Below are 24381 nucleotides of genomic sequence, written 5' to 3'. Positions count from 1 at the left end.
AGTGTTTGTGGTGCCACTAACACAGTTAAGTGCATAAGAAGTGCTGATACTAATCTAAGACTCAGTGTGTCATTTTGTTTGTGAACATGGTGGAGACAACTGGTGTGTTTGTATGCAAACACACCAGTTTTATACAGTATACATACTGTATGCTTTTTAGATCCTGCCATTGTGCAAAAACAAACTCCCTAAATCGTCTCTGCTTCGGCAGTGTGTGCCTCTCCGGCTGAGGACTCCGGACATGCAGGCAGGTCAGTAAGTGACAGACAGGTACCCCGGCCTTTTCATTCCGTCAGAAGGAAATGATCATGTCGTGTTTATAGTCCTGCGAGGGTCACAGACTCCAGCTTTATCTATCCATGGCTATCAGGACGTGAAGAGGATTTCAACAAATTAGATCAAAAGTGTTTCAGAAACAACTGAGTTGATCGCCAAAACAGAGGTGAAATATCTTATGTTCTTACAAAAGTAAAACCATGGCTGCCAGGTTATTGATCCAAAGCCACAGCAGGCCTCTGAACAAAGAGCCTGTCAACAGAATTGTTTTGATATTTTAAATCTTTGAAGTGTTTAAAAAAGAGATTAAAATTATAATACATGCCATATTAAAGGTCTTTACTAAAACAACACAGACACTGATATTTATAAAGCTTTAACAAATAAAAAAGGAGCCGTGCCGTTCCCATGTCAACAAACCTTGTAGCGAACTCGGTCTTGGCTAACCTCACCTCTCTCTGTACTTCAGAGGGCGGGACTCGCTGCGACTCATGTTTCCTAAATACAGAAGCTTAACTCATAACTTTCAAAGGTGATGTCATTTATTATCATTAATAATAATTATTATTATGGCTCCTCTCTGTAGTTTGAATTTGTACTCAGTAATCAGCCCTTTAGCAAACACGGCCCTAAAACAAACTCAAATGCAAGCGATCCAACAATTGTCAGAAAACTTGTGATCTTGTGTTAAAAGATCTGATACACGGCTCTCAGGTGTAGAAGAGGGGATATAAAAGTAAGAGCAGATTCATTTAGCTTCTTTTGAACCACTGCCCCATGTTTATGATCAGTGGTGCAAAGGTTCAGGAGAAGAACCTCAGTCCCTCATTGGAGTGGAGACTGATATTATTCTTCTTCTCTCCTCTCAGCTTAAAAATAATCCCCTCTCCTATTAATACACCAGCTAATTAGGAGACGGACAAAATGAGAACTGCCAATCAGGAGCAGGCGGAGTCATCACAACACAGACAGACAGGCCTGATAAATAAAACAGCTCATTACTGGTTTACCTCAGGAGGGAATAACGAAGGAGAACATGATGGTAACAGCTCCTGTATTTTAAGAATATCTGCTGTGGTACTTATAAAGACGAGGGCTAAAAAAAAAAGCACCACTTAATGAATGAGATATTAAATGGCAGAATATTAATAGTGATAGAACCAAACTTAAAAATGAAGGAAAAGTATTGATATGTGTTACTGCCCTGTTTGGTGGTGAAAATGCAAAAAATGGTCATCAAACATAATGTGGTTGCGTTTACAACATGTGCAGCGTGCCGCCTCATTCTGTTGAAGTGGAAAGGATCTACACCTCCTGCATGGCAGATGGTTGAACAAAGTACTGTTTCACTTAAAGTTGTTCAAAATTAGAAAACTCCCTGCCGAGAATTAAGTCCAGATTCTATGAGGTATGGAGACCTTTCTTACATTTTTTTTTTTGATAACTTAAAAGATAAAAAGGACTTGGATGAGCATTTCTACAGAATAGATTATACATCTGGATCTTCAGTCTTCTCTGTCTATATTAGGATTGTTACTCAAGGTGCAACTTTTGTATAAATAAGGTGTACTATATGATTCATTTATTTTATGTTTGATTGTCTTAAATGTATTTCCTTATGAATGAATTTATTTTCTTTCTGTCTCATAACAAATTGATTTCTTCAGAACAGATGAGCTGGTATCAAACTGACCTCTGAATCCAATGTACAAATTAAAAATGACCGCACAGAGTCAGTCTGACCTGAGTCTGCTGGTCGGCGTTATGTAGGACAGTCCGTACAGTTCACTTCACAAGTAGGATGGAAACACAAGGCACGGGGCCCAGGTTTGCACAAAAAGTCCTCACTTAGGTGCCACTTCCACCAGCCTGCCAGTTCCACTCTGCTCAGACCTTTCCTCCTCATCTCACTGCAGCTTTCCTCTATTTCCATCCCTCTTTCTTTCATTTTGAGACTTGCCCCCTTTAAACCTTCATCCATGGTTTTCATTGCTGTTTTCACCTTTGTGTGTTTGTTTGTTTGATTTTAAGCAGAATAACGCAAAAACTACTGCGCTGGAACTTGATGGACGGATGTGATGTGGGTCAGGGGAAAACTCGTAACATTTCGGTGCGAATTCGGATCAGGGTGCAGATCCAGGAATCCTTTTTCCACTTTCTTTAACATTGTGAGATAGGGCTGTTTGGACATCACAGATGATACAGAGATTAATTCATGAACAAAATCAGGCATATCCGGTGAACTGATATTTATGAGTGTGTGCAATTTGGTGTTGCTTGTTTGAATATAAGGGCACACTGGAGGTATATGCTCTAGTGAGTGTCATTAGTTAATCAGTTAGTTGGTTAGTTAATTTAGCAGGATTACTTGGTGGCACCTTTTTCTTTTCACTTTTAACATCTTTGACAAATTGTGTTGAAAATAATCTGGCATATTTATTGACTTGATGTCTACAAGTGAGGGCAATCCGGTGCAAATCCTGAAAATAGAAATCTAGCAGATTTTTACATGGGGGCAGTAATTTTTCAGCCATATAATACAGTGTAAAGTTACTTTCTGTTGAGCAGATACATGTGCTTATATTATAATATGTATATGTTACATTGGTTTTCATGTCCACTGTTCAGGACTCAGTTTCATGACAAATAAAAGATTTAGGTGATCAGATCTTGCTTTGATATTCCTTCTAAGATAAGAACTAGACAAATGTGAAGGATTGGCCTTGGTGGAGGTTTGTGCTCACTGAGTGCCATTCTAGTTGTTCTATTGTTTCAGTTTTACTACTTGCTGTGCATTAAGCCCACTGTGGACATTCTGTCTCAGTGAGTGTTTGCTTACAGCTGAAAGATCTGTTGTTGCTATTTTACCAACTTTCTCCTGCTCCTGCTTACACTTCTATCTGCACGGACGTTTTCTACCTCTCTCTCTCTCTTCTATCTTGCACATCTGTCTCTTTCTCCTCCCTCCCTGGTAGGATTTTTCCAACCCTGTAAGCACATTCCAGCCTGTGGACAGGCCAGAGCTCCCACAGTAAGAGTAAAGTTCCCATGGCCAAGTGAGATATCTCTAAGAAGAGGCAGAGAGAAGCAGAGCAGGCTCACGCTTTCAGCCGATACCTATGTGAGCATGTATAAGCTTTTATTAACGTGTATGAAATGAAGTTTATGTGATACAAAAGTATGTGAGAGTGACTTGGCTCTCCGCTGAACAGATGCTAAGTGATGTCAAGGGGGTATCTTTATGTTTGTCCGAGCTTTAACTCCCCGCGGTGTAATTTCTGTCTCAAACGTCGTCTCGTGATTTTTGGAGCAAAGGAAGGGAGCTGCTTCTCTCCACAGTCAGACAGGCTCCAGTTTACTTTTGATCAGAGCGGGCTCCCGGTGTGAGAAGACAAACTGAGAAGGGAGCGCGGGTTCAACAAAAACTGGGAGAAACTCAAGACGGTGCTGACATTACTGTCAAAGAGGGGTCAGCAGCTGTCATAACAACACGCTGCAACAGGAGTGTGCTGTGAAAGTACACCCCACACATACACAGCTTGTGTTTGTGTGAACGAAGTGTGAACATGTAGACACATTACAAGCAATGTTTTCTTTACAGTTTAAAGAGAAATAATATTCTGCAGATTTTTCTGTCATTTTATGAAAAACCCTAAAGAAATAAAGGATTCTTATGCAAATTTTGAAATTTCATGAAGGAAGACAAGACTAATAACATAAATATTTTCTCCTAAAGAAACTACACCTGCAAAAGAAGCAGATTCAGACTTTTCTTATTACCTCCGCCAAGGAGGTTATGGTTTCTTCTGTGTTTGTTTGTCTGATATCAAGACTTCACAAAAACTATGCGACAGATTACCATGAAACTTGGTTGAATTATGTCGGGGTCAGGAAAGAATCCATTCAATTTTGGAGCAGCTCCCGATCAGGGGTTGGATCCAGGAATCTTTTCTTTCACGTTCTTTAACAATGTGAGATTTGCTCCATTTAGAAAATAATTTGTTGATTTCTCAGAGAATAATTTGTGGATCTTAATTAAAAAAAAATCTGGCTTGTTTAAAGGACAGATATTTATGAGAATGTGCAATTTGATGTTGAGCAAATAAAAATCCAGATCTCGTGAATATAAATGTGGTTTTATAAGGAGACTGTTGGGCTTGGTGGTGGAATGCACCCTACTGAGTGTTATTCTAGTTTAATGTTTACGTTTATCTGAAGTAATGATCATCATGTTTGGTTTTAGATGTTTAGTTATATCCAGCAATCATTTGGAAAGGAAACTTATTACACCACATATATAAAGTTGAATTCTTTGATATGTGCTAAATGTAGCCATAACAAATATTACTGGTAAAACCAGGTATGAAAAATGAATCCAACATGAACACCATCTAAAAAAGTGTTTTCATTTCAAGGAGGTGAGAGCCAAATATAAACACATGTCTGGCATCCAAATAAAGCAGCTACACAGCCTGAAAAGCACAAAGTCCAAAATATGGAGTTCTGCAATCAAACCTCATCACATCTATTTGTTCAGCGATCAAAGTGCACGCAGGGAACACTTGGGGCCACTGAAACAGGACAATAATGGTTATTCATTCGACACCGCTCTGTTGAAAATTGAAATTCTGCTCTGTATCAAAAGAACACCATGTCTCTCAAACACACCTTGCGGGCTCAACAGGGACCAGGATAAGGGCTTTAACTTTGGCTGGGGCTGTGTTTTGAATAGGCACCGTCGTAAGTTTGAGTTTTCTGTGTTTATCAGTCAGCTCCGATCTTCACTGAGGTACAGGTACACGTCTGCGGGCTGGAGCGAATGTGCCGGCACACGCAGGCACGCTTTTCTAGATTACACCGACGTCAGAGGTCCAGCTGTATCTCACTTCTCAAAATCACACACACTAAGACAGAGATTAGACCTCCTTATTTTATCAGTTGTTTGCTGCAGTCTAAGGAACTTGAAAATGTCGGCGAACTAAATATTCATGGTACGAATGGCATCAGCTATCACACAAATCTCTGATGGATGAGAACGTTAAGGTGAAGCGCAGACTCTTAGATACATGAAATGTAACGTAGGCTATTTAAAGTTAAAGGGCGACACTGTGGAAAGAACCTGCAAAAACATATCTGATGAGCATATCAATGCTAATCAAAGGCTTTTTATCTCTAGTCATTTGTCTGCACATAGAGCATAACAGTGACTGCCCACTTTAGGAACTGCTTTGGTAAATTACCCTTTCATTTCATTAGTTGACGTTTCAGAAAATCTTTTAAGTCTGGAACCAGGCTGTCCAGCTACGAGATGAAATGTGACCATGAAAACATTTGATTTGGAGAAAAACTGGAATACAGAAAAATATCTTGAGTGGAGAGTGAAGGAACAACTCATCCTATAAACCATTGCAAATGATCCTTTGGTTGTTCTGTGGAAAAAACTTAATGTAACAGTTTCACGGTTGTGGTAAACATTTCCAGCGACGTCACTATTACACCCAAGGATTGTGGGTATTGTGTTGAACTTCCCCTTGACATCGACAATGAAACACTTTTTTTTTTTCAAAACACAATTTACATCCTACAGGCTTGGGGTCTCTACAGGAGCATATAACATTGTTTCACAATCTTTTAGCTTGTGGTAGGTTGACATTAGATGGTTTAAATATTATGGTTAATATTGAAAATCTCTATTCACTAAATGGGATCTTTACTTTCGGAGCCAGGCTGTTGAGCTCTGAAACTGGTCGGGGTATTTTGTAGCTGCACCTGTTGCTTTCAAACTAACTCTGACAAACTGTAGCGAGGTACAAAGAGTGAGCAGCTGCATGACCTGTGTCTAGAACAATCAAATATAACAGACCTTCCCCTCACTTTGTTTTATTCACCTTTGGACTCTGGACATAAAGCCAAAACTGATACACTGCACTGTATTGTGCACTGTGTGCTCTGTCGAAAGCAATAACAACGAAAAGGAAAGAAAACTGCAGCTATATGCAGTCTATAGTCTTTGTGTGCATGTTGTGATAATGCTTATATACAATGCTCATGCATGTGCATGTGTATATGTGCTTCTAAAGCCTGTAGGCACAGGCTACACTGATTCATCACAGCAGGAGCTCTGATAATGAATGGCGCTGTCCAAGTTTTGGATTTGTTTATTTTCTCAGTGCAGCTGCTTTATACAAAACTACACACACATACATACACTACACATATATTCACACCTCAAGGGAAGCCCCCTGATGTTACACTGCTGCTTTGATGAGTGTGTCCTGTGCTGACTTTCCCACACATTTGTTCCCTCACTCTCTCTTTCGGTGTAAAGAAGGAATTTTAGAAGCTGATGAAACTTCATCCTTTCTCATTTAACATAAAGCAGAATAATACATTCCTTGACTCCTTTGCCCTCAACTCACCAAAACCCTGTCCTATCTACTTTCACATTCTGTCCACTCTTTATTTTGTACTGCCCGTTCTGAACCTGCCTGTTTGGAACGGTTAGTTTGCTTGGCCTGTGGTGATGCTGGTGGCAGCTTTCTTTGTGAAACTGTGAAACTGACCTGCAGTAATTGAGCTGAGACAAGTAAAGCCTGACTGCAGGGCTCAGTCCACAGAACCATGAAGCTGCACCACCGCTGCTGCACAAAGAGCTGTTCACCTGTTTATTCAAAGTTCGGTGAAGCTCGACTCAGTATGCAGAACCCTGAGCTGGAGAATCAGCTGTCAGCGGTTATTCAAAGTTATATTATAACTGAATGTATCGTGTGTTTTGCACTTTGGAGCCTTAACAATACACATGATGAAGGATTCTAAAGATATGAGTTCCACATACAGAACTGTCTGGAACTATTAGATAAACTGTCCACATTGTCCCTCCACAGTAAAATATACCTGTCAGGTAAAAACCCTATCATCTGACCTTCAGCCTCAGCCTGGTTTGTGACTGAGAAAGTATCGCTCTCCTTTTAATAATGCACATCTACCTGCAGCTCAGCAGAATGCTGTTTTGATTTCTTTTGCGCGACTTCAGAGGCCGCACAAAGTGTGTAGGGCAAACAGCTCACCGGGACTGGCACCAGTTCAGCCTTTGCTTTGTAATTGAAGGGCCTTGACTTGGCAAAACAAGCTTAAACCTGCTGACGCTTACCGATTGGCCGCTGATTACAGCCATGATACCGAGGGACTAAACTTCTTAAATGGTGCTTTAAACGGCATGTGTTCTGAAAATCCTTTCATTAAGACAAACAACTGTAATGGCTGAATAAAAGGTCAGGCATTGATAATATTTTTGTTCCAGTCGAGTTTTGGTATCATGTATGGTGCACACTGAGTCTGAAAGCTGAGTAAAATAGGGGCTGATACCTCTGGCCCAAAATATGGGTGGGTGCAGTCAAGTTCCTGAAGGCATTCTGGCAACAGGTTCCTTGTTTCTGTTGCATCTGTATGCGTGCATACAACAAGGATATGAAGCGAATGATAGTGTGACTGTACATGTAAATAATGTTCAGTTCTTATCTTTGCGTGTCCATGCACAGCTTTTTGTCCAAAGTGTGCACAATTGCAAAACCATGCCTATGCATTACACTGTGTTTGTGTATTTCTTTACATGTTTGCTGGTTTGTTGGGTACCTGTGCTGTTGGTGCGTCCACGATAAATGTCATCATAAGCCTTCCACTGCTGAGTAACCTGGTAGGCATGGATGAACACAACCAGCACAGCTACCAGACAGATGAGAGGCACCAGCACGGCCGTGCTCAGAGCCGCGTAGATGTTGGGGATAAAGCACCTAGAGGAGAGACAGACAGAGATGTGAGTGTTTGGTTTTGCCTGAGAGGAGAACAAGGAAAGGTTGAGAGGAGGGAAAATTGCGTCAAAGGTGAGCTGTGGAAAACAGAAACGCATTAGACGCCTGTTGCGCTATATTTACTCCAGTTGAGACTTTGTTTCTTCAAGTTTCACAAACAGGAACGGCTTAAAACTCAAGCATTATTGCACAACAGCAGCTTTTGCCTTCAGCAGCAAAATGTGCATGTTCTCAGCTCCTCTCAACAACCAGGTCGCCCTGCAGCCACAGCGGGATAATATCTAATGCCATAGACACTTTGTTTAAAGGGTGAAAAAACATGACAGAGAAAATGTGTGGATTGTGAGAGTTCACCTGCAGAGAGAATGGTTTGAATTTCAGGTTTAATTCAAGGTCAACTATTCATTAATTTCTCTTTATCTACTCTGTTTATTAGTGTGAGCGAGTATTTGACTGTCCTTCTCTGTGTCAGCTTCCTGGGAAATCTCTGGAGTCTGTTTCCAGTCAGATCTGTTTTTCTTTTATTAAATAAAATAAAATGCAGTGAAATATTTTCTCTCTGGGAAAATCAACATCGTCATATAAACTGTAACTGCCAAACAACTATGAAACCACTCATGTGGCTTTCACAAAACAAGCTCAGCCCCTTGTTTGGTGGGAGCAAGACATACAGATAGGACCTCAGTAAAGGCAGATAAATAATTGGAACAACACTAGTCATAACATAACATGAGGTATGCCAAATAAAGCACTGCATTACCCCGTCCCAGCACGACAGCCGGACTATGAGAGTGTGAACTCACTGGAATATGGATATTTGTGCTGCTGTGGCCTTGTGAGTGAGGGGATGAGATCCTACTGTACTGAAAATCTCACAAGTGAGTAAGATCCCAGGGATTCTTGCAGTGGATGAGGGAAGCATTACCCAGGGGCCCATTTCATTTAATTCATGGTTTGGGAGAGAACAAATAAAAGGAGCAATGCCTTTTATGGGGTTTTTTTACACAGTCATTACTGTGATGTTCGTTTTTACACCACAGTGTGAGGTAATGGGTCATTCCAGGACAAGGGTATGTGACATGTGTCAGCTCTCAGCTTACATGACATTATCGAAAGGCATTTCCACAGGTGAGACTATAAAACCTGCACAGGATGGAGGCATGTCCCGTCAGGAAATGACTCGAGCAGCAACAAATCTGCTAAACTGACCCTAAATCTAGCCCATTTATATTATTCAAATAAAATAAAATAATAAAAAATCTTTATTGATGAGACAATCCTATTTTGGGGATTTTGTCTGTTGAATAGAACTTTTTTCTCATCTTTCATCTCCCATTTAAATTGTCTCCCAACTTTATGTTCCCACTTTCTGTTTTATCCAGAAATGTCTGTTCAATTGAAAGTTGTACTGCCAATGTGCTGCAGTAAAAACTAAATTAGCTCTCAAGCAGACAATGTGATCCAGATGAACATAAACCTTCATGTACCTTGAGCCAACTACATAAACAACAAGGTAAAGAAAACATGAAAGGAGACAACACCTGTTGATTTAATAGTGCGTCACTCAGCATACATTGTTGCCTATGGATACAGTAGCAGCTACTATAAAAAGCAACAGCTGTTTGGATATATATCACACAACAAGTACATACAGTTACAATCCAATGCAAAGCTGACTACTTATGCAAGGTCTGAGCGTGACACCTGTTTGTCCGCAGGCCGGGCGAAACTGAGACAAACAAGAGGCTACCTGTTTACACTGATGAGGAGGAGAGGGAGAGAGAGAAGGAGGGAGGGGATGAGAGAGAGAGAAAGAGAGTGAGAGAAGGAGGGAGGGAGAGAAGGAGGGAGTGAGGGGGAGGGAGAGAGAGAGAGAGAGAGAGAGAGAGAGAGAGAGAGAGAGAGAGAGAGAGAGAGAGAGGGAATGGATTCTTTCCCTCAAAGGGGAAGGTATGCTTCCCGGGAAGCTGAATACTCCTCTGTATCCCTAAATCTCTCATGTGTACGCTCACTGTCCGACACGCACCCGCCTACAGGAAACACGCGTGCACTCTTGATCCCAAGGATAACAGCCACACCTCGGACCACTGCCTAATTTTAGATGTGATTTCAGGGTTTCTAACTTCATCAAAGTTTGACTTTGCCGTGTCATGCACACTCGAAGTGGGATGAAAAATAGACAAGGGAAGGATAGAAAAATTTCCTGCAAACACACAGACACACACTTTAACATAGACACATCTGACTAGGGTAAACAAACACATAAAGAACCATATGCTATCTGAGTTATTTAAGCTTTTCTCCTGCTGTGTGAAAGCCTCCACCCTCAAGGTAGTGGGGAGACGCACGCAAACACTGAAACTCACCGATTCATTCAGCCGATTGGTCGAGCCACCTCCTCACATGATGTCGCAGACTCAGGTGTTTTCTGTTTGCTCTACTCAAGTCATGGTGTAAAAATGAAACTGAAGTCACCGTGACTGACACAAACCGGTTTTAAAAGCACATTCCTGAGCCGTCTCAAGAAAACAGATTACGCTGGATTTATTCCACCTCCCTTTCATCAGTTCCTACAACCACTTGTGTATGTATTAGTGTTTTGCGCCATGCACTCACACATCTCCTTGCACCAGTCCGTACACGGCGTGTATCGTCCACCCGAAGCCGCCGAGCAACACGATAACCAGGACTATGATGACGAGGGCGGGAAGTCCCCAGCCGAACAGGAAGTAGAGCAGGTAGCGGCGCTCGGTGTGCTCGTCATTCATCACCAGCACTTGCCAGAAGTTCACTGCCTGGGGACACAGTTAGAGAAAAACAACATGTGAACACAGATATGTTCCTGCACAGGCAACACGTTTATGGGTAATACATTTTAAACCTGCAGCAGCACCGTGATGTTGTGAGGAAAAGCACAGAGTTTGGACTTTGGATGATTTTGTCTCATACAGCCACACTTCTATACACACACACAACAGTGATGTTTGCTTTGTAATCTAGCAGGCTTTGATAGACTGTTCCATCAGATACACTAAGCCCTGCATTGTTACATAAGTGGCTTTTCTGAACACCTGTTCGGGGAAACAGAGACACAGTGTCTTTTCCCTGAGTGAAGATCTCACACAGGGACAATGGCCTATCTTTAATCTGATACACTGGTGAAGAGCAAAGGGCAGAACTTTATTTAAAGTTTTAAAGACGAGCTCAAGGGTAAAATCAAACCGGCTCTCCGTTTTCCAGTCTAACCTGTCTGCTGGGTTTATAGTTAAAGGCCATTGTTTGGTCAGGATGACACATTTATGCAACGGCTCCACAGCTACAACGAACAACAGCTGACGGTGTTTGTTATTGTCTGTCTGTCTGAGGACATTCGCATCGAGGACACGGTGATGCATCTAATAACTGGAGGTTAAGCGATGCTGAACCATATCCATACACATACATAACACTGGCAAAACAAACACACAATACACTCTGTGCTCAGGATACACCGTTGTGTAACAGCTTGGCTGCACTGCCCTGAGACAATAGTCAATCAAGAGCTGCCTCGCCTTCTCTGTGAGCAGGCTGGAGCCACCAAGACATGCACAGTAAATGGATTATGGGTAAGACTGTGTTACAGAGTGTGTCCTCTGCAACGGCTGCGTCACTCGCTGACTGTTGACACTGCAGCCTAAGGCTACATCCATGCTACCGAGATCTCGTTTGAAAATGGTGTTTTCAAAATAAAATAATCTCTGTCCAGCGTCTACACTTTGGCTCTGCATCAGTTTTAATCCCGTCCAAACTAACTGAAAGCGCACGTCATGTGACCACTCACATGCAATGGGCATGCACGTACTGGTGTACACATCAATTGCTCTCGAAATAGCTCGTCTCCTACACACGTAAGCAGCTCTATCATTGTAAAATGCAGAATCTACTGCAGAACAATTGGTAGCAAAGACAACAGGGTCAGCAACGCTCGTAATTGATGGTCTATGTTGTGTACGACACTGGCAGCACAAAGAGGATCATGTGATAGGAGCCTGACAAACTAGCAAAGGCTACATCACGATCGAAAAAGACCCAAAAGTCCCAATCAGCATGTGGAGGTGGGTCTCATCATTTCAAAACATCTCCGTTTCTGCCCGTCCAGCCCCGGAGTTTTCAAACTAAAACGGGGCCAGCAGCGTTTTCAAACTTCTCCGTTTTAGCAGCTCTAAAACTCCATGGACACCAAGCGTATCATTACCAGGATGGTAATTCCAGCAGACTTTGGGTGAATGTCGGGGTACACCCTGGACAGGTTGCCAGCGTATCGCAGGGTTGACCAAAAACTTGATTTTCAATATTTTTTCTTACATCTTGTGGTATCTAGCCATGCAGCTACTTAGATGTTAGCTGACTGATGGACTAGATGGCCTGATAGCCACTGGTTTCCACTGATCCATCCTTTTAAAATACTGAAATTTATGTGTTGACTAAAAAACACTGGCAACTACAAAGCTATGAGGTGTGCTCCATAGCTGTTTGACAGTCTCGCTGACTAGCACAGTGGATCAGGGTAGAAATACATTATGAAGCTGAGGCTTAAGTGGGTCTTTCCTGACTGAAAGAACTGTACAGTATTGTTATGTATTGTTATGCAGCTTCTCAGTAAACTGAGGTTGTGTGTACGAGGAAAATAGCTGGTCTAGTAATTATTGGTTGTTTTCTGGCATTATGTCAGTGCATATTCTCCTGAACCCGACACGCCGCAGTTATTGATTTCAGCCTTCTTCATGCTCTGAGATGAGTTGCTGCTGGCGCCCACTCGTATCAACCACTTAGCTGAGAGCAGCCACCTGATAGGGGGAAAAATGAGCGGTGAGACATCAGGAGGGTCGATACTGAGAGATTGGTGAGGACAGAGGGGGTTTAAGACCACACATCAATGGAAACCAGGTTGGCAGCGATATTTAAGAGAGATGGAGAGCAGGTATGATGTGAGATGCTTTGGTTGTTACACATTTGAAGGAAAAGTAAAGCGAGTAATTTATGTGAATACATGACTGCATTTTTCCTCCAATTTGAGCTCCTGCTGTAAATCATCCACTAAAACGCATCAGCTCTACAACCACGCTAACTATTACCATGTGTGTCTAAACTGCCTATTTACGTCAACACACAATTCATCCCTCTGCTGCTCCCTTCATATTTTAACACTTCTGAAGCGACATGAAACGGTGGCCTTTTGTCAGAGGTCATCTACAAACACTCCGATATAAGAAAACAAAACCTGTTTAGCATGTACAGGACGGCCTGGTCCCAGTGTAACCCTACTGTGGTCAGTCCCCATCAGCTAATTCAAAGGGCTAATCTTCTAATACTCCAGCGATTGTAACGTATGTGCCAGGAGAGATTATATCCACTGCATAAACATTGATTATGTTCACTAACAAACGTCACACGCTGTAAAAGGTTTAAGAGTGATGGAAGCACAACAGCCAGAGACTTAAGAGGGGGAAAAGAGGGGGGAAACGACGACGGTGACTTTTGGAACCGCTCTCCTGAGGATGCTGGTCTGGTACAGAACATACTGGCTGAACATGTGGCTCATGTTTATGTGCTGACACTCGTTATTTTTTACGTCAGCCTGAATTACTCGACCACAGAGTAACAACTTTCAGGAGATTTTGAGTAATGAGACAACGGATCACATTTCCCACCTCAAAAAAATGTATTATTATTTGGGCCTGGGCTGAGAATGACTTTAAGGGGACTGTTGTATGACATTTATTCAGTCTAAAAATTCACGCATGTAAAAACTGTGCGATCACAAAACCATACTAAAATCCTAAACAAATATACAAGCAGAACAAGCAATTGTTTTAATTCGGAAAAAGTTAATGACTCCACAGGGCTCGATTAAGAAAAGGATCAACTGAGGTAAATGTTCAATCCCTGACGTCCTCTCTATCCGATGTTCAGCACATTCCTGTTCCCTCACAGCGGGTCAGAAGTCGTCTATAGTCTCTCCGCGGGATTAAAACTGGCTTAGATAAGATGTACACCCCCAGACAAAAATCATATTCTTTTCTTTTTTGTTTGACATGGATCTATGGCATGTGTATGGCTGTATTAATGAGTGAAATTTTTTTTTCAGTTTTTGATGTCAGTTCGACTCCAGCCGCCAGTGTAAATCAAGCCCTAATATCTTCAAGTCAGGACTTTGCCTGAGCGGCTTTGCTCTGGGACGTTACGACACACGAGAGAAAAACAAAATGAAATGGAGGCCAGATGGTAAAAAAAAAAGGAGGGGTGGGTTAGGTGGGGCAAAGTGTTACTAAGTGGTACCAGTCTCAGGTCACAGGTCATGTCATGCAGCACAGTGGAACCTTCATCTCATCCCCAAATGAAAACAGGACTTAACTGAACACGCGTTTAACTGTTTGTTGTTAACTGCAACAAACTACAATAGGGAAGTAACTGAGAAAAGAGACTATTAGGTGCATGATGACATTTTTAAAACACTCAATTTGCTGTACAGTTTATCTTTGACCCACAGACTGACCCTCTTGTGTTGCTGCTCGACACTGAAGCCCCTTGTGAGATTAAAGGCCCATTGAGCAGACCTCAGTGAGGCTCAGATTTATAACGGTGAAGCACTTCTCATGTCTTCTTTTTCCACAGGGACAAAGCAATATCCCTGCTCATATTAGAAAAACAGAAACATCCATCACAACCTGTCTGCACAGCACCGATTCAACAATTACGGATTTACCATGTGGTGTCTCTGTTCCTGTCTCTGTTCCTGTAGAAATCTAAGGGTATTAACAATGATGTCCCAATATTCAGGTTTTAAAGCCATCAGGGGTTAAAGTTTTTTTAGCTGCAGTACAGACTGCATCTTGGTATTAACATTGATCCCGAGAGATCCAATCACAATCGGACAGCACTGAGTCATGTGTTCACACCTTCAAATGTGTCCTGGACGTTTTTGTAGCCACAAAAACGTCTGTCTTTGTGGCCACTTGTGATTGGGTCTCACTTCCCCGCTCGATATGCAAATAATCACGACTGCTATTTGTGTTCACAGAGACCTAATGATGTTATTTTTACCCACTGTGAGTTTAGAGATGTTCCCTGTGTCAGCTTGCGTGGGTGTTATGGTGCAAGTGAGCGAGAGTGAGAGAGGTAAAGAGAGAGAGAGAGAGATGACTCAGGAGGGGCTGAATGAATCTTGTGCAGCTGATGTGAAGAAATGTTTTTACCAATTCAAAAAAAAGGTTTCAATCATTATGTGGGGATCAGTGTTGATATCGTGGTTGCTACAAATGTATGGTCACTGAGAACATAAAAAATATATTCAATTGATTGTGAAACAGCAGCGGGTCAGAGGATGTCAGCGGAGTAGGTGGTCCGACTTCTTCATATGTGGCCGAGGACACATTTGGGTTCACACAGGTAAAAGAATGTGACCACATGCATCCCACGCGACCTCCGAATGTGGTTTTGTGGATCTCAGGACGCATATAGGACGCATTCACACCTGTACTGACCACTTGAGATCGGATCACTCAGGACAGTTGTTAACACCAGGTCTGAACGGGGTCTGTGTATTACCTGTATGAGCATCCAAAAGAACTGACTGAGGTGGAAGTAGTGTGAGAAGAGCGCCAGAGCAGCACAGCTGTCCTCTGAAAACATCCGGCCCCGGAAAGCTGAGACCAGTAAACAGATCTGCGGAGAGAAAAAAGACAAATTTAGAACTTGTGTGTGATGCAAATTTCACACGTTCTCATAGGAAGCAGCAGCAGCAAGTTTTTATGGAAATCCACACATACAATTTGATCCTTTAGGAGAACACTGGAACATTTTTGTTTGTATGACGACCTGGCACACTCGCACACATACGAGTGCACTGCTCCGCGCAATGCCAGCAGTTCATACTTCGTCCTTAGGCAATTTGCAGCTTGTCCTATGGTGCATACATTTTTAAAGTAGACAGCAGGATTTGGATACCCCCTCCGCCCCCTCCCGAGGAGAGACATCCTATCCTGCAGACCTGTTACATCACCATGCAGCAAGCTATGCAGACGGGAGCCAAAATAAAAACAACAACACAAACAACACAGACAAAATGTGGTCCTTCCTATCGTCCTACACATGCAAAGATTCGTACAAATTTGTGGGTGTCCCGTTTCTCCGGATAACGGAATAAAGGGCACCGCAGAAAACAACGTGTGGTAAGCGTGTATGTGTGTGAGTGTGTGTGTGGCAGAGAGAAAGAGGGAGGGAGATTTTTGTAGATGGAAATGCACCAGGGCCAAAATTCAATTTGTAACATTGGAGGCAGGACTGTGTGGAAAACCCATGAGGGCAGCAGAAAATACTGCTGCTCTGCCGTCCATCACAGAGCTTCATTAACCTCTGGCACCGACAAGAGTTCGGTGCCACTGCAGCTGGCCGATTGTTACATAACATAGTCCATCGGCCCGCTGCCAGCGCCGTGGACCAGGGAGAGAGGGTGACTGAGAGTGTAGCAGAAGCCGAGGGACGTGGGGGAGACTGATAACATGGTGTCAACTGTTACTTTGCATTATGTTCGTTACACTCGGCAGCCGGGGACTGAAAGCAGCAGTCGCACAGCTTCAGGTGAAAAAAGGAGGGTTTATCACCCCATCTTCCTTAAACAGCAGCTTAACAGCAGCTTAACAGCGTCTCTTTAACCTACGCACACTGTAATCATCTATCTTTTAGTCATTTAGCCTGCTGGTACCACCCTTCGGTTTGGACTAATTTGCCTAGCAGGCAGGTCGCTATGGTAACAAGGTAAATAGGTAGGTTGGGCCGGGACATTACAGGTCCACGTGCACACTTGCACGCACTCACACACAAACACAGCTTGCTTTTGAATTGTTTTATGATGAGGTCAGACAAGGGTTCATGTTAAAAGACGTGGCCTTCACCATCAAATCTTGATTTGGGTGATGCCAACGTAGTCACTCCTCAGATTGCTTTTCTCTACAGGCTTTCTATTTCCCTCTGTCCTACTTTCGTAAATTTTGAAAATCCCATCAGGAAAACCTTTAATAACCATTCTTGGATTTTCCAGCTTTTACGAGCAACTGCCTGCATCCTCCTGTTGACTAAGGGGAAAAACCAGGGCGTTCATGCAAAGAAAGGAATTATGAGTCCTTTTCCCACCCATGTTCCAGGCCCTGCAGGGTGTGAGTGGAAGGGATGGCACAGGAAGGAAATTCATGCCCGAGCTGCCTGGAAAGATGCCTGACTGTGGAGGGGGTGGAGTGGTTCAGGTAGCTTATGGGAACAACGATTGTGCAGGGGGGGGCCTGTGTGTGTTTTTGGCAGAGCTAAAGCCTCATTTGACCACGGGCACAGAGTGACACACCAACTCTCCTCTCGGAAACGAAACAATGGGGAAAGGACCAAGCGAGAAATGCTAAATACACTGCAGGATGTGTGACACACACTCATGAGCAAACACGCAGCACAGACAAGCAGGCACACATGGAATTGGAGTGGGATGAGTTATCAGTGAGTGTGTCGGGGTATTAGACTTCGGCTCGGCTCATCTACTTTAATGATTATATGGATTTAAATTAGATTTGGCTGCATGTACAGAACAACAACATAGTAAACACTGTCTGGAACAGCCGTGTACATCTTAACCAGGCTAAGCTTTAAGCAATGTGCCCACACATGTTTGCTATAGGCTTTAGAGACAACCCCTAAAATCCACAGGGATATCTACTGAACCACTCGACCTACTGACCTCTGTGGATGACATGAGAGATAATGAGAAATGACCCTGTGCGGAAAGGAGGGCAAAGGGCCCAGAAGAGTGCAGCCTCCAACAGTTTGGTGCCTCCCAGATGCATGAGTCTTGGTGTGTTTGTGTTTTTCATTGCCCTGAGCTATAGGAACGCCCTGGTGTGGGTTGAGGATAGAAACCAGGTGAACTCTGTGAAAAAGGCTGGGTGAGTCAGCAGGTAACAGGGTGGATCCCTGGAAGGTTTTATTTGATTACATATTGTCTCGATGTATTCAGTCTTATAAAGAGGTCATAAAATAAGCAGTTACACAGACAGTCACACAGACAGGTGAACACACACATTTTCACTGTGGTGCCTTTTTATTGCTTTTGTGCCTGTTGCATAACACTCTATTGTTACTGCTGAGTAGGGTCTGGTAGAGATACGTACTTCATGTCACAGACACACAGCTTTGTGCAGTTATCCTTATGAGGACTTTGCATTGCCTAACAAAATCTTATCCCTAACTTCTACCATAACCAATCCATGCCTAACCCTAGCTATAACCCGACCATGATATATATCTTAACTCAAACCTTAACCAGGAGCTCAGAAGTGACGTTAGGCTTCATTTGGTCTGGGTTTTGAGCTCCATGAGTGCTACTGGTAATGCTGCTGTTGCCACTTTCTGGGATAATGTGTAGTGAAGGGTAGTTTTAACACAACACTCAGTCACAGGAGACAAGACACAAGCCTTTAAATAAACACAGGAAACTTCTCTTCCCCCGGGGTCATATTGACTTTACACAGTATATAGCAAGGCAGTAAAGGTTTTTTATAAATGATGTGAATTTGGAATGTTTAAATGGATGATTTAACATTTCCGCTGCAGTGGCAGAAGTGTTGACATTGCTGGAGAGGGATCACATTAACAGGTTAAACATTACAAGGCCCCGGGCCAGAGGAGGAAATCATCCCAAAGTTGATGTCATCTGTTAAAGAAACTACACCAGTGAACATAATTGGACTGCTACATTTCACCAACCTTTGAAGACCGGGAAAAAAAAGAAGAGAGAGAGGTGGAATTGGGACAAAGGGAGTAGAGTACAATTCATGACAGAGAGGACTGACCTTTAGGCACTTGGTGGAACATGCAACCTCTGTGAACTACTGACCTGTGACATAAACCACTGCCTCTCATTATAGTGTCACCTGTGACGATGGTATACCACATCCTTTGTCAGATCAAATCCAAACTAAATCCTACACCTGTTGCTTTGGCCTTATCGAAGAGAGAAATCTGTGTTAAGCTCAAGCTCTGTGCTTTAGAAAGAAATGTAAAGTCAGCGGCACAATATGTTTCAGGGCTGGGATTGGATATCGGCCTTTGAAGAGGTCTGAGGTAAGCTCAGCAGATTTGGAGGTCACGGTTACAACTGAGGCCATTGTTCGCTGCTTCGAGAAAAGAGCGCAGGTACATGTCAGCGCCGAAGTAATGAAGACTCGCCACAGGGTTGGATTAGCTGGGCGGTGAGGAGATGGGTGCGGATGTGGAGTTTATCAGAGCAATATCTGCTCCTCTGTCCTTTTGTCCCCGAGCCTCCTCCTCTTTTGTATAAGACACCAGGAGTCGACGTGTCTAGACCCTCAGGCTTATTCAAAGCAGGGACAGGGAGGTGCTGCAGGACTACATGGCATCTGGTAAAGCAGGAACCACCTAAGCTCACATACGTAATGCCTGAATTCTATTCAGTCATTATCTTATTACGCAAAGAGTAGATATCAAGACTCAAGGCTGTGATTTTGTGGAGAGAGAGATACAGAACAATATCTTTTACACCCAAAGTAGCGGGTATATGACGCGGGTGACGTTTTTAAACGTGGGTTACCCTGTTAAACAAAAGCTGTTAACTCCTTTTCCCATTGCCACTGGGGAATCAGTTTTTCCCCCCATCCCTGTCTTGCCAAATTTGCGCGTTCCCCCACATGTCATATTTTCATCGCTGCTGATCAGAGTCATAGATATCAAAAATCCTTTTCTACTGCAATATCACATGACGAGGGTGTGAAAGCCAAACGTTAGCAGGCGTTGATAGTTTTTTGTCCAGTGGAAAAGGAGTTTAAAACGGTGAGAGATTACTGTAGGAGACTGAGGTCATGAAATGTTTCGACAAATCATAGGATGTTGTCTTGTCATCAGGTCCGACACCTTAAGCCCGAACAATTGGTCCATCTCCTTCCCTAAATGTCCAATGACAGAGCCCCACCTTTTGTTTTATGGCCCTGAAGCACCTCTGCAGACTGTCAGCTCAGAGCTGATGTTTTTGTTCCAGATCGCTTGCTGCCCTTGGGGAATTCTTCTTCTGATCTATATAAAAGATTTAACCTCACTTTGATATGACAGGCGGCCTCTGAAATAAACAAAAGGCTTGTTTCTCAACCCTCGCTCAGCAGTGGTAAATGATTCAAGAGCTGCACATCAAATGGGATTAATGTCCAATAAACTCATCAAGAGAAAAATGAAAGAAAGCAGAAACGTTTAGAAGATGCATTAGCAAAAAAAAAAAAAGAATAAGAGAAATTAAATTCAGTACAAAACACGTAATGTCTGATGGAGGAGAGGAGAGAAATGCTGCAGCATCAGACTGCACAGGGGGAACTATGCACAGTAAGTTCTGCTGCTGATCAATGCACACCCTGTGTGCTGATGCTGAGGTAGCTCAGTGTACCATTGTGGCTAAAAATAGCATCTGCCTGATGCATTACATCACTGAGGGAACGGGGCATTGGCTGTCTGCCTGCCAGACTCTCCATCTAGACCCATGTCCAAAACACTTAACCTCCACCTCTCCCTCTCCCCCATCCTCCCTCGTCCCAGCTCTTCCTTCTGCAGCCCCTCAACTCCTCGCCCCCTCCTCCTCCTCCTCCTCCTTCTCCCCTTCTCCCTTACCTCCCCCCTTCTCTCTAAGAGCTACCGGTCTGATCTAGCTGGTTCCAGCCTCAGCCTGCACCCTGGGTGTTTCCTCTAATGCCTTTGTTCAGGGGAAGAGAAAAAGAAAATGAAACGGGAGAAAGAGAAACATGAGATTATTATTCCACACTCATTCATTCTCATCACTCTCACTGAGGCAAAGCCTTCCCGTCGAGCCGCCTCACTCCTCTCATCACTGTGCTGCCACTCCTCCTGAGAACTTCTAGTGGCCAAAGCCAAAAGAAGCTAGAATATATATAAGTACACATTTATGTAAGTACACTTGGTGAGGCTTTAAACTCAAATCGAGGTGACAGTATTTGTGCCACTCAATGCAGTTTTTTTTTTTACACTCTTCATTGTGAGCAAGCATCATCAGTCTCCTCACGTGCGGCAGCCTCTAAATTCATGCGAGCGAGCGTGTTGTTTATGTGCCGGAGCACACAGGGCAGCGAGTTGCACGGAACAGGTCACATGGGGCTGGCTGATAGCTGGGTTAGTGGGCCAGTGTGTTGGGGGATAAGTTAAGTGAGCTGACATTCGCTGACGAGACATGTGCGGTTGGTAAAATAAAGAATAAGTGAAGACAAACACAAACGGGCCGAGTGCGAGCAGCGTACGCTGAGGTGGGGATTGATCAAATCTCAAGTGTCTAATGTCCCGACATCTAAATCTTAAGTTTTAAAAGGGTTTCTGTATTTATGACATTCTGGATGGTTCACCAACATACTTTTCATGCGTGTTAATGAGCAGCTATTTCAGGTATTTAAAAAAAAAAGAAGCATTTTCAGTTGCTTAAGGTCAGAATGTAGGAGTAAAGTTCACAGGTGTTTGGGGTTGAACCTTGTGCTGCTTATTAGCTGAGCCAGCTGTTTGCAAATAAACACCCACCCCCCTTTGGCATGTTTCAAATCCAAACAACCACAACACCGCATCCTACATTCGCTTACGTGAGCACCTGCCGCCACCCGGTAACACTGTGTCTACGTGCATCTGTGAGACAGGGAGGGGAGGATCTCAGGAGCCTTTATACCGCACATTCTGGGAAGGACTGATATTCCCACAATAGATGATAAGATGCAAAGTCTGCAGGTTTCAGGGCTTTATGAGAAGGCTACAGCAAGTTTGCACAATTGTCAACAAGTTTACAGTGACATTGATGTCGTTGTTTTAAGGTGAGGGAATGTGGAAGCAAAGGAAAATCACAGTTTTTTTTTGTCAGAACATTTGAAGATTCTTGTGCCCTGTACGATATGTATTTCTGATGCATCATGTTCTAAAAGAAGCCAAATCAATTCATATTTGTATCATCATATTATTATATTAGATAACCTATTTATTATGCCTATTATTTGTTTATATTTGAAATCATTTGAACTCAGGCACTTTATGATTATCGCACTAGCTTTTTTTGTATGCGCACATGGGTTCTGATGAACGCAATTTCATTCCATTGTATGTTTTACAGATTTGGCAGAAATGACATTAACACTTGACCTCAGCCAACGAGGTTATGTTTTCAGAGTGTTCCTTCGTTGGTTGGTAGGTCGTTTGTCTCGAAGCAAGAATACGCACAAATTACAGGACGGATTACCATGAAACTTAGGTGAAGGATCCAGTATAAGTCAGGGAAGAACCTGTAAGACTTTGGTCTTTATCAGGGTCTGGACAGATATTTAGGATGAAGGTACTATGTGACATTGTAGCTCTAACTGTTTTAATGTGTATATCCGTATATGAATGTTTTCTGTTCAGTGTAGTAGAGACTGATGCAAACTGAAAGTAGGGGTAATATGGCTCGTCCTAATATATTTAGTGTACATGCATTTAGAAGTACATAGATCGAAACTACTCCCAATGCTATTTATTCCTGTTGCTGCTTTTCTGACACTGCTCATACTACACTCATACAGGGAGCAGTGCTGGTGCTGCCTCCTCCATACAGACAATCTTAGCACCACCTCCCACACGGGGGCACATTTAACCATACAGACCGGCCTGTGCTCTTTTCACCCATTCCCACTTCAGTCAAAAAGAGCGTCTGCAGCTGGAAACCTGCAGCTGCTTCCAATCACAACAGGGCTGCTTTCGAGACGCCTCTCGAATTTCCTTCCTCAACATCTGGTGCGAACCGGTCTGGAGGCCAGACAGAAAAGTCTTCGGGTTGCAAGGCAGGAACTGTGTGAGTGGATTCACACACACACACACACACACACACACACACACACACACACACACACACACACACACACACACACACACACACACACACACACACACACACACACACACACACACACACACACACACACACACACACACACACACACACACACACACATGGCCTCCTGCTATAAAAACACTGTAACCAGCTGAGCAGGGCCAGCTCCCTAAACACACACACTCAGTGGGTCGACTTTGCTCCACCACAAGACTCACACCGTGTGTTCTTCAGCGCATACATGATGTGGGTGTGCACCGATCCACAAATAGAATTCTATAGTCGACTTCCATGGTTTGACCACATTTGCTCTAAACTATTCTGACTCAATAGATGAAATGTGACACAGCAAAAGTTCATGCAAACATGAGCACTGTTCAGCCACAGATGATGCTGTGAACGTTTATTTGTTTCCACTTTGGAGTTTTTTTTTGTTATTCCCCCAATTTCACAGACCATCATTCTGTTTAGGTGAGATGGATTCAGACTGAGAGCCAGAGAGGGAGGTCAGTCTGTTCATATGTATATACACACAATATGTCTTTCTATCATATACAATCTCAATGCAGTATACATAGAGATTTGCACAACAATTATCCACTGCACTGTCTCACAGTCCCATGTGACGTAACTCACGTGTCACCATCATAACCGTATCAGCATTTTTAGCGAGTGCTAAGAATTGTGAGAGAGAGAGAGAGAACTGATTATGACAGCACCACGTGTGTTACATCACAGGTAAGACGAGGAACAATTGGGCTGCTGGCCTGGGCACGCATGGATTGTATTTTAGGGGGCCGTTACATCACCTCCAGTTCAGTGGTTCTTTTATGCTTCGTCTAATCATCAGGTGTATAAGTCGAATCCCATTGATCGGAAAATCCTGCAGAAACCTACATTGACCCACTAAGGCAGCCTCGTCCACTGCTGTGCAACAGGCCATCGATCCAGCAGAGATTCTGTCTTTGCAAATTGGCAGACCTGCAGCGGCTCCCAGCATCCGTCAGTGGCCGGCTGAAAGGCCGCTCAATATGTGAAGACTCTGATTGAGTTAAATACTGTATGTTCCATTCATGCTGCTCCTGCCCACACACGCACTGTCCTTCCGCAGTCTCATTTAGACTTAATCAGAGCCACCGCTGGACTATCATGTGCTGTATAATGTCTCAGTTGGCCTCTTCATCCAAAGTGTTATACACAGACTAAACTAGCACAAGGCCTAGAGGACTTTGGCTCAGTCCAATACATGTAATTTAACTCTCAATTGTTTTGCAAGTTTTAATCTGAGCTACTTTAATGAAACTCCTGTTGAGGATTTCTTGATTGGCCGCTCGGATACAGATCAAACATCGCTCCTCATTCAGA

General features: G+C 43.2%; 1 protein-coding gene across 1 annotated transcript in view; it reads right to left on the bottom strand.

The window, feature by feature from the left end:
- adgrv1 (adhesion G protein-coupled receptor V1) overlaps positions 1-24381 on the bottom strand; it is a 114339-nt gene that overhangs the window by 14226 nt on the left and 75732 nt on the right. Inside the window, exons 90-92 of the mRNA XM_035166633.2 lie at positions 15672-15788; positions 10701-10879; positions 7909-8066 (exon numbers count right to left, since the gene is read on the bottom strand). Coding sequence (XP_035022524.2) covers positions 7909-8066; positions 10701-10879; positions 15672-15788 — 454 coding nt within the window. The remainder of the gene's footprint in view (positions 1-7908; positions 8067-10700; positions 10880-15671; positions 15789-24381) is intronic.

The sequence above is a fragment of the Hippoglossus stenolepis genome, chromosome 9, assembly GCF_022539355.2.
Source record: "Hippoglossus stenolepis isolate QCI-W04-F060 chromosome 9, HSTE1.2, whole genome shotgun sequence".
In the NCBI taxonomy this organism is placed as follows: Eukaryota; Metazoa; Chordata; class Actinopteri; order Pleuronectiformes; family Pleuronectidae; genus Hippoglossus; species Hippoglossus stenolepis.
Note: the sequence above shows the minus strand (reverse complement) of the source record. Positions and strands in the feature narration are given on the sequence as shown.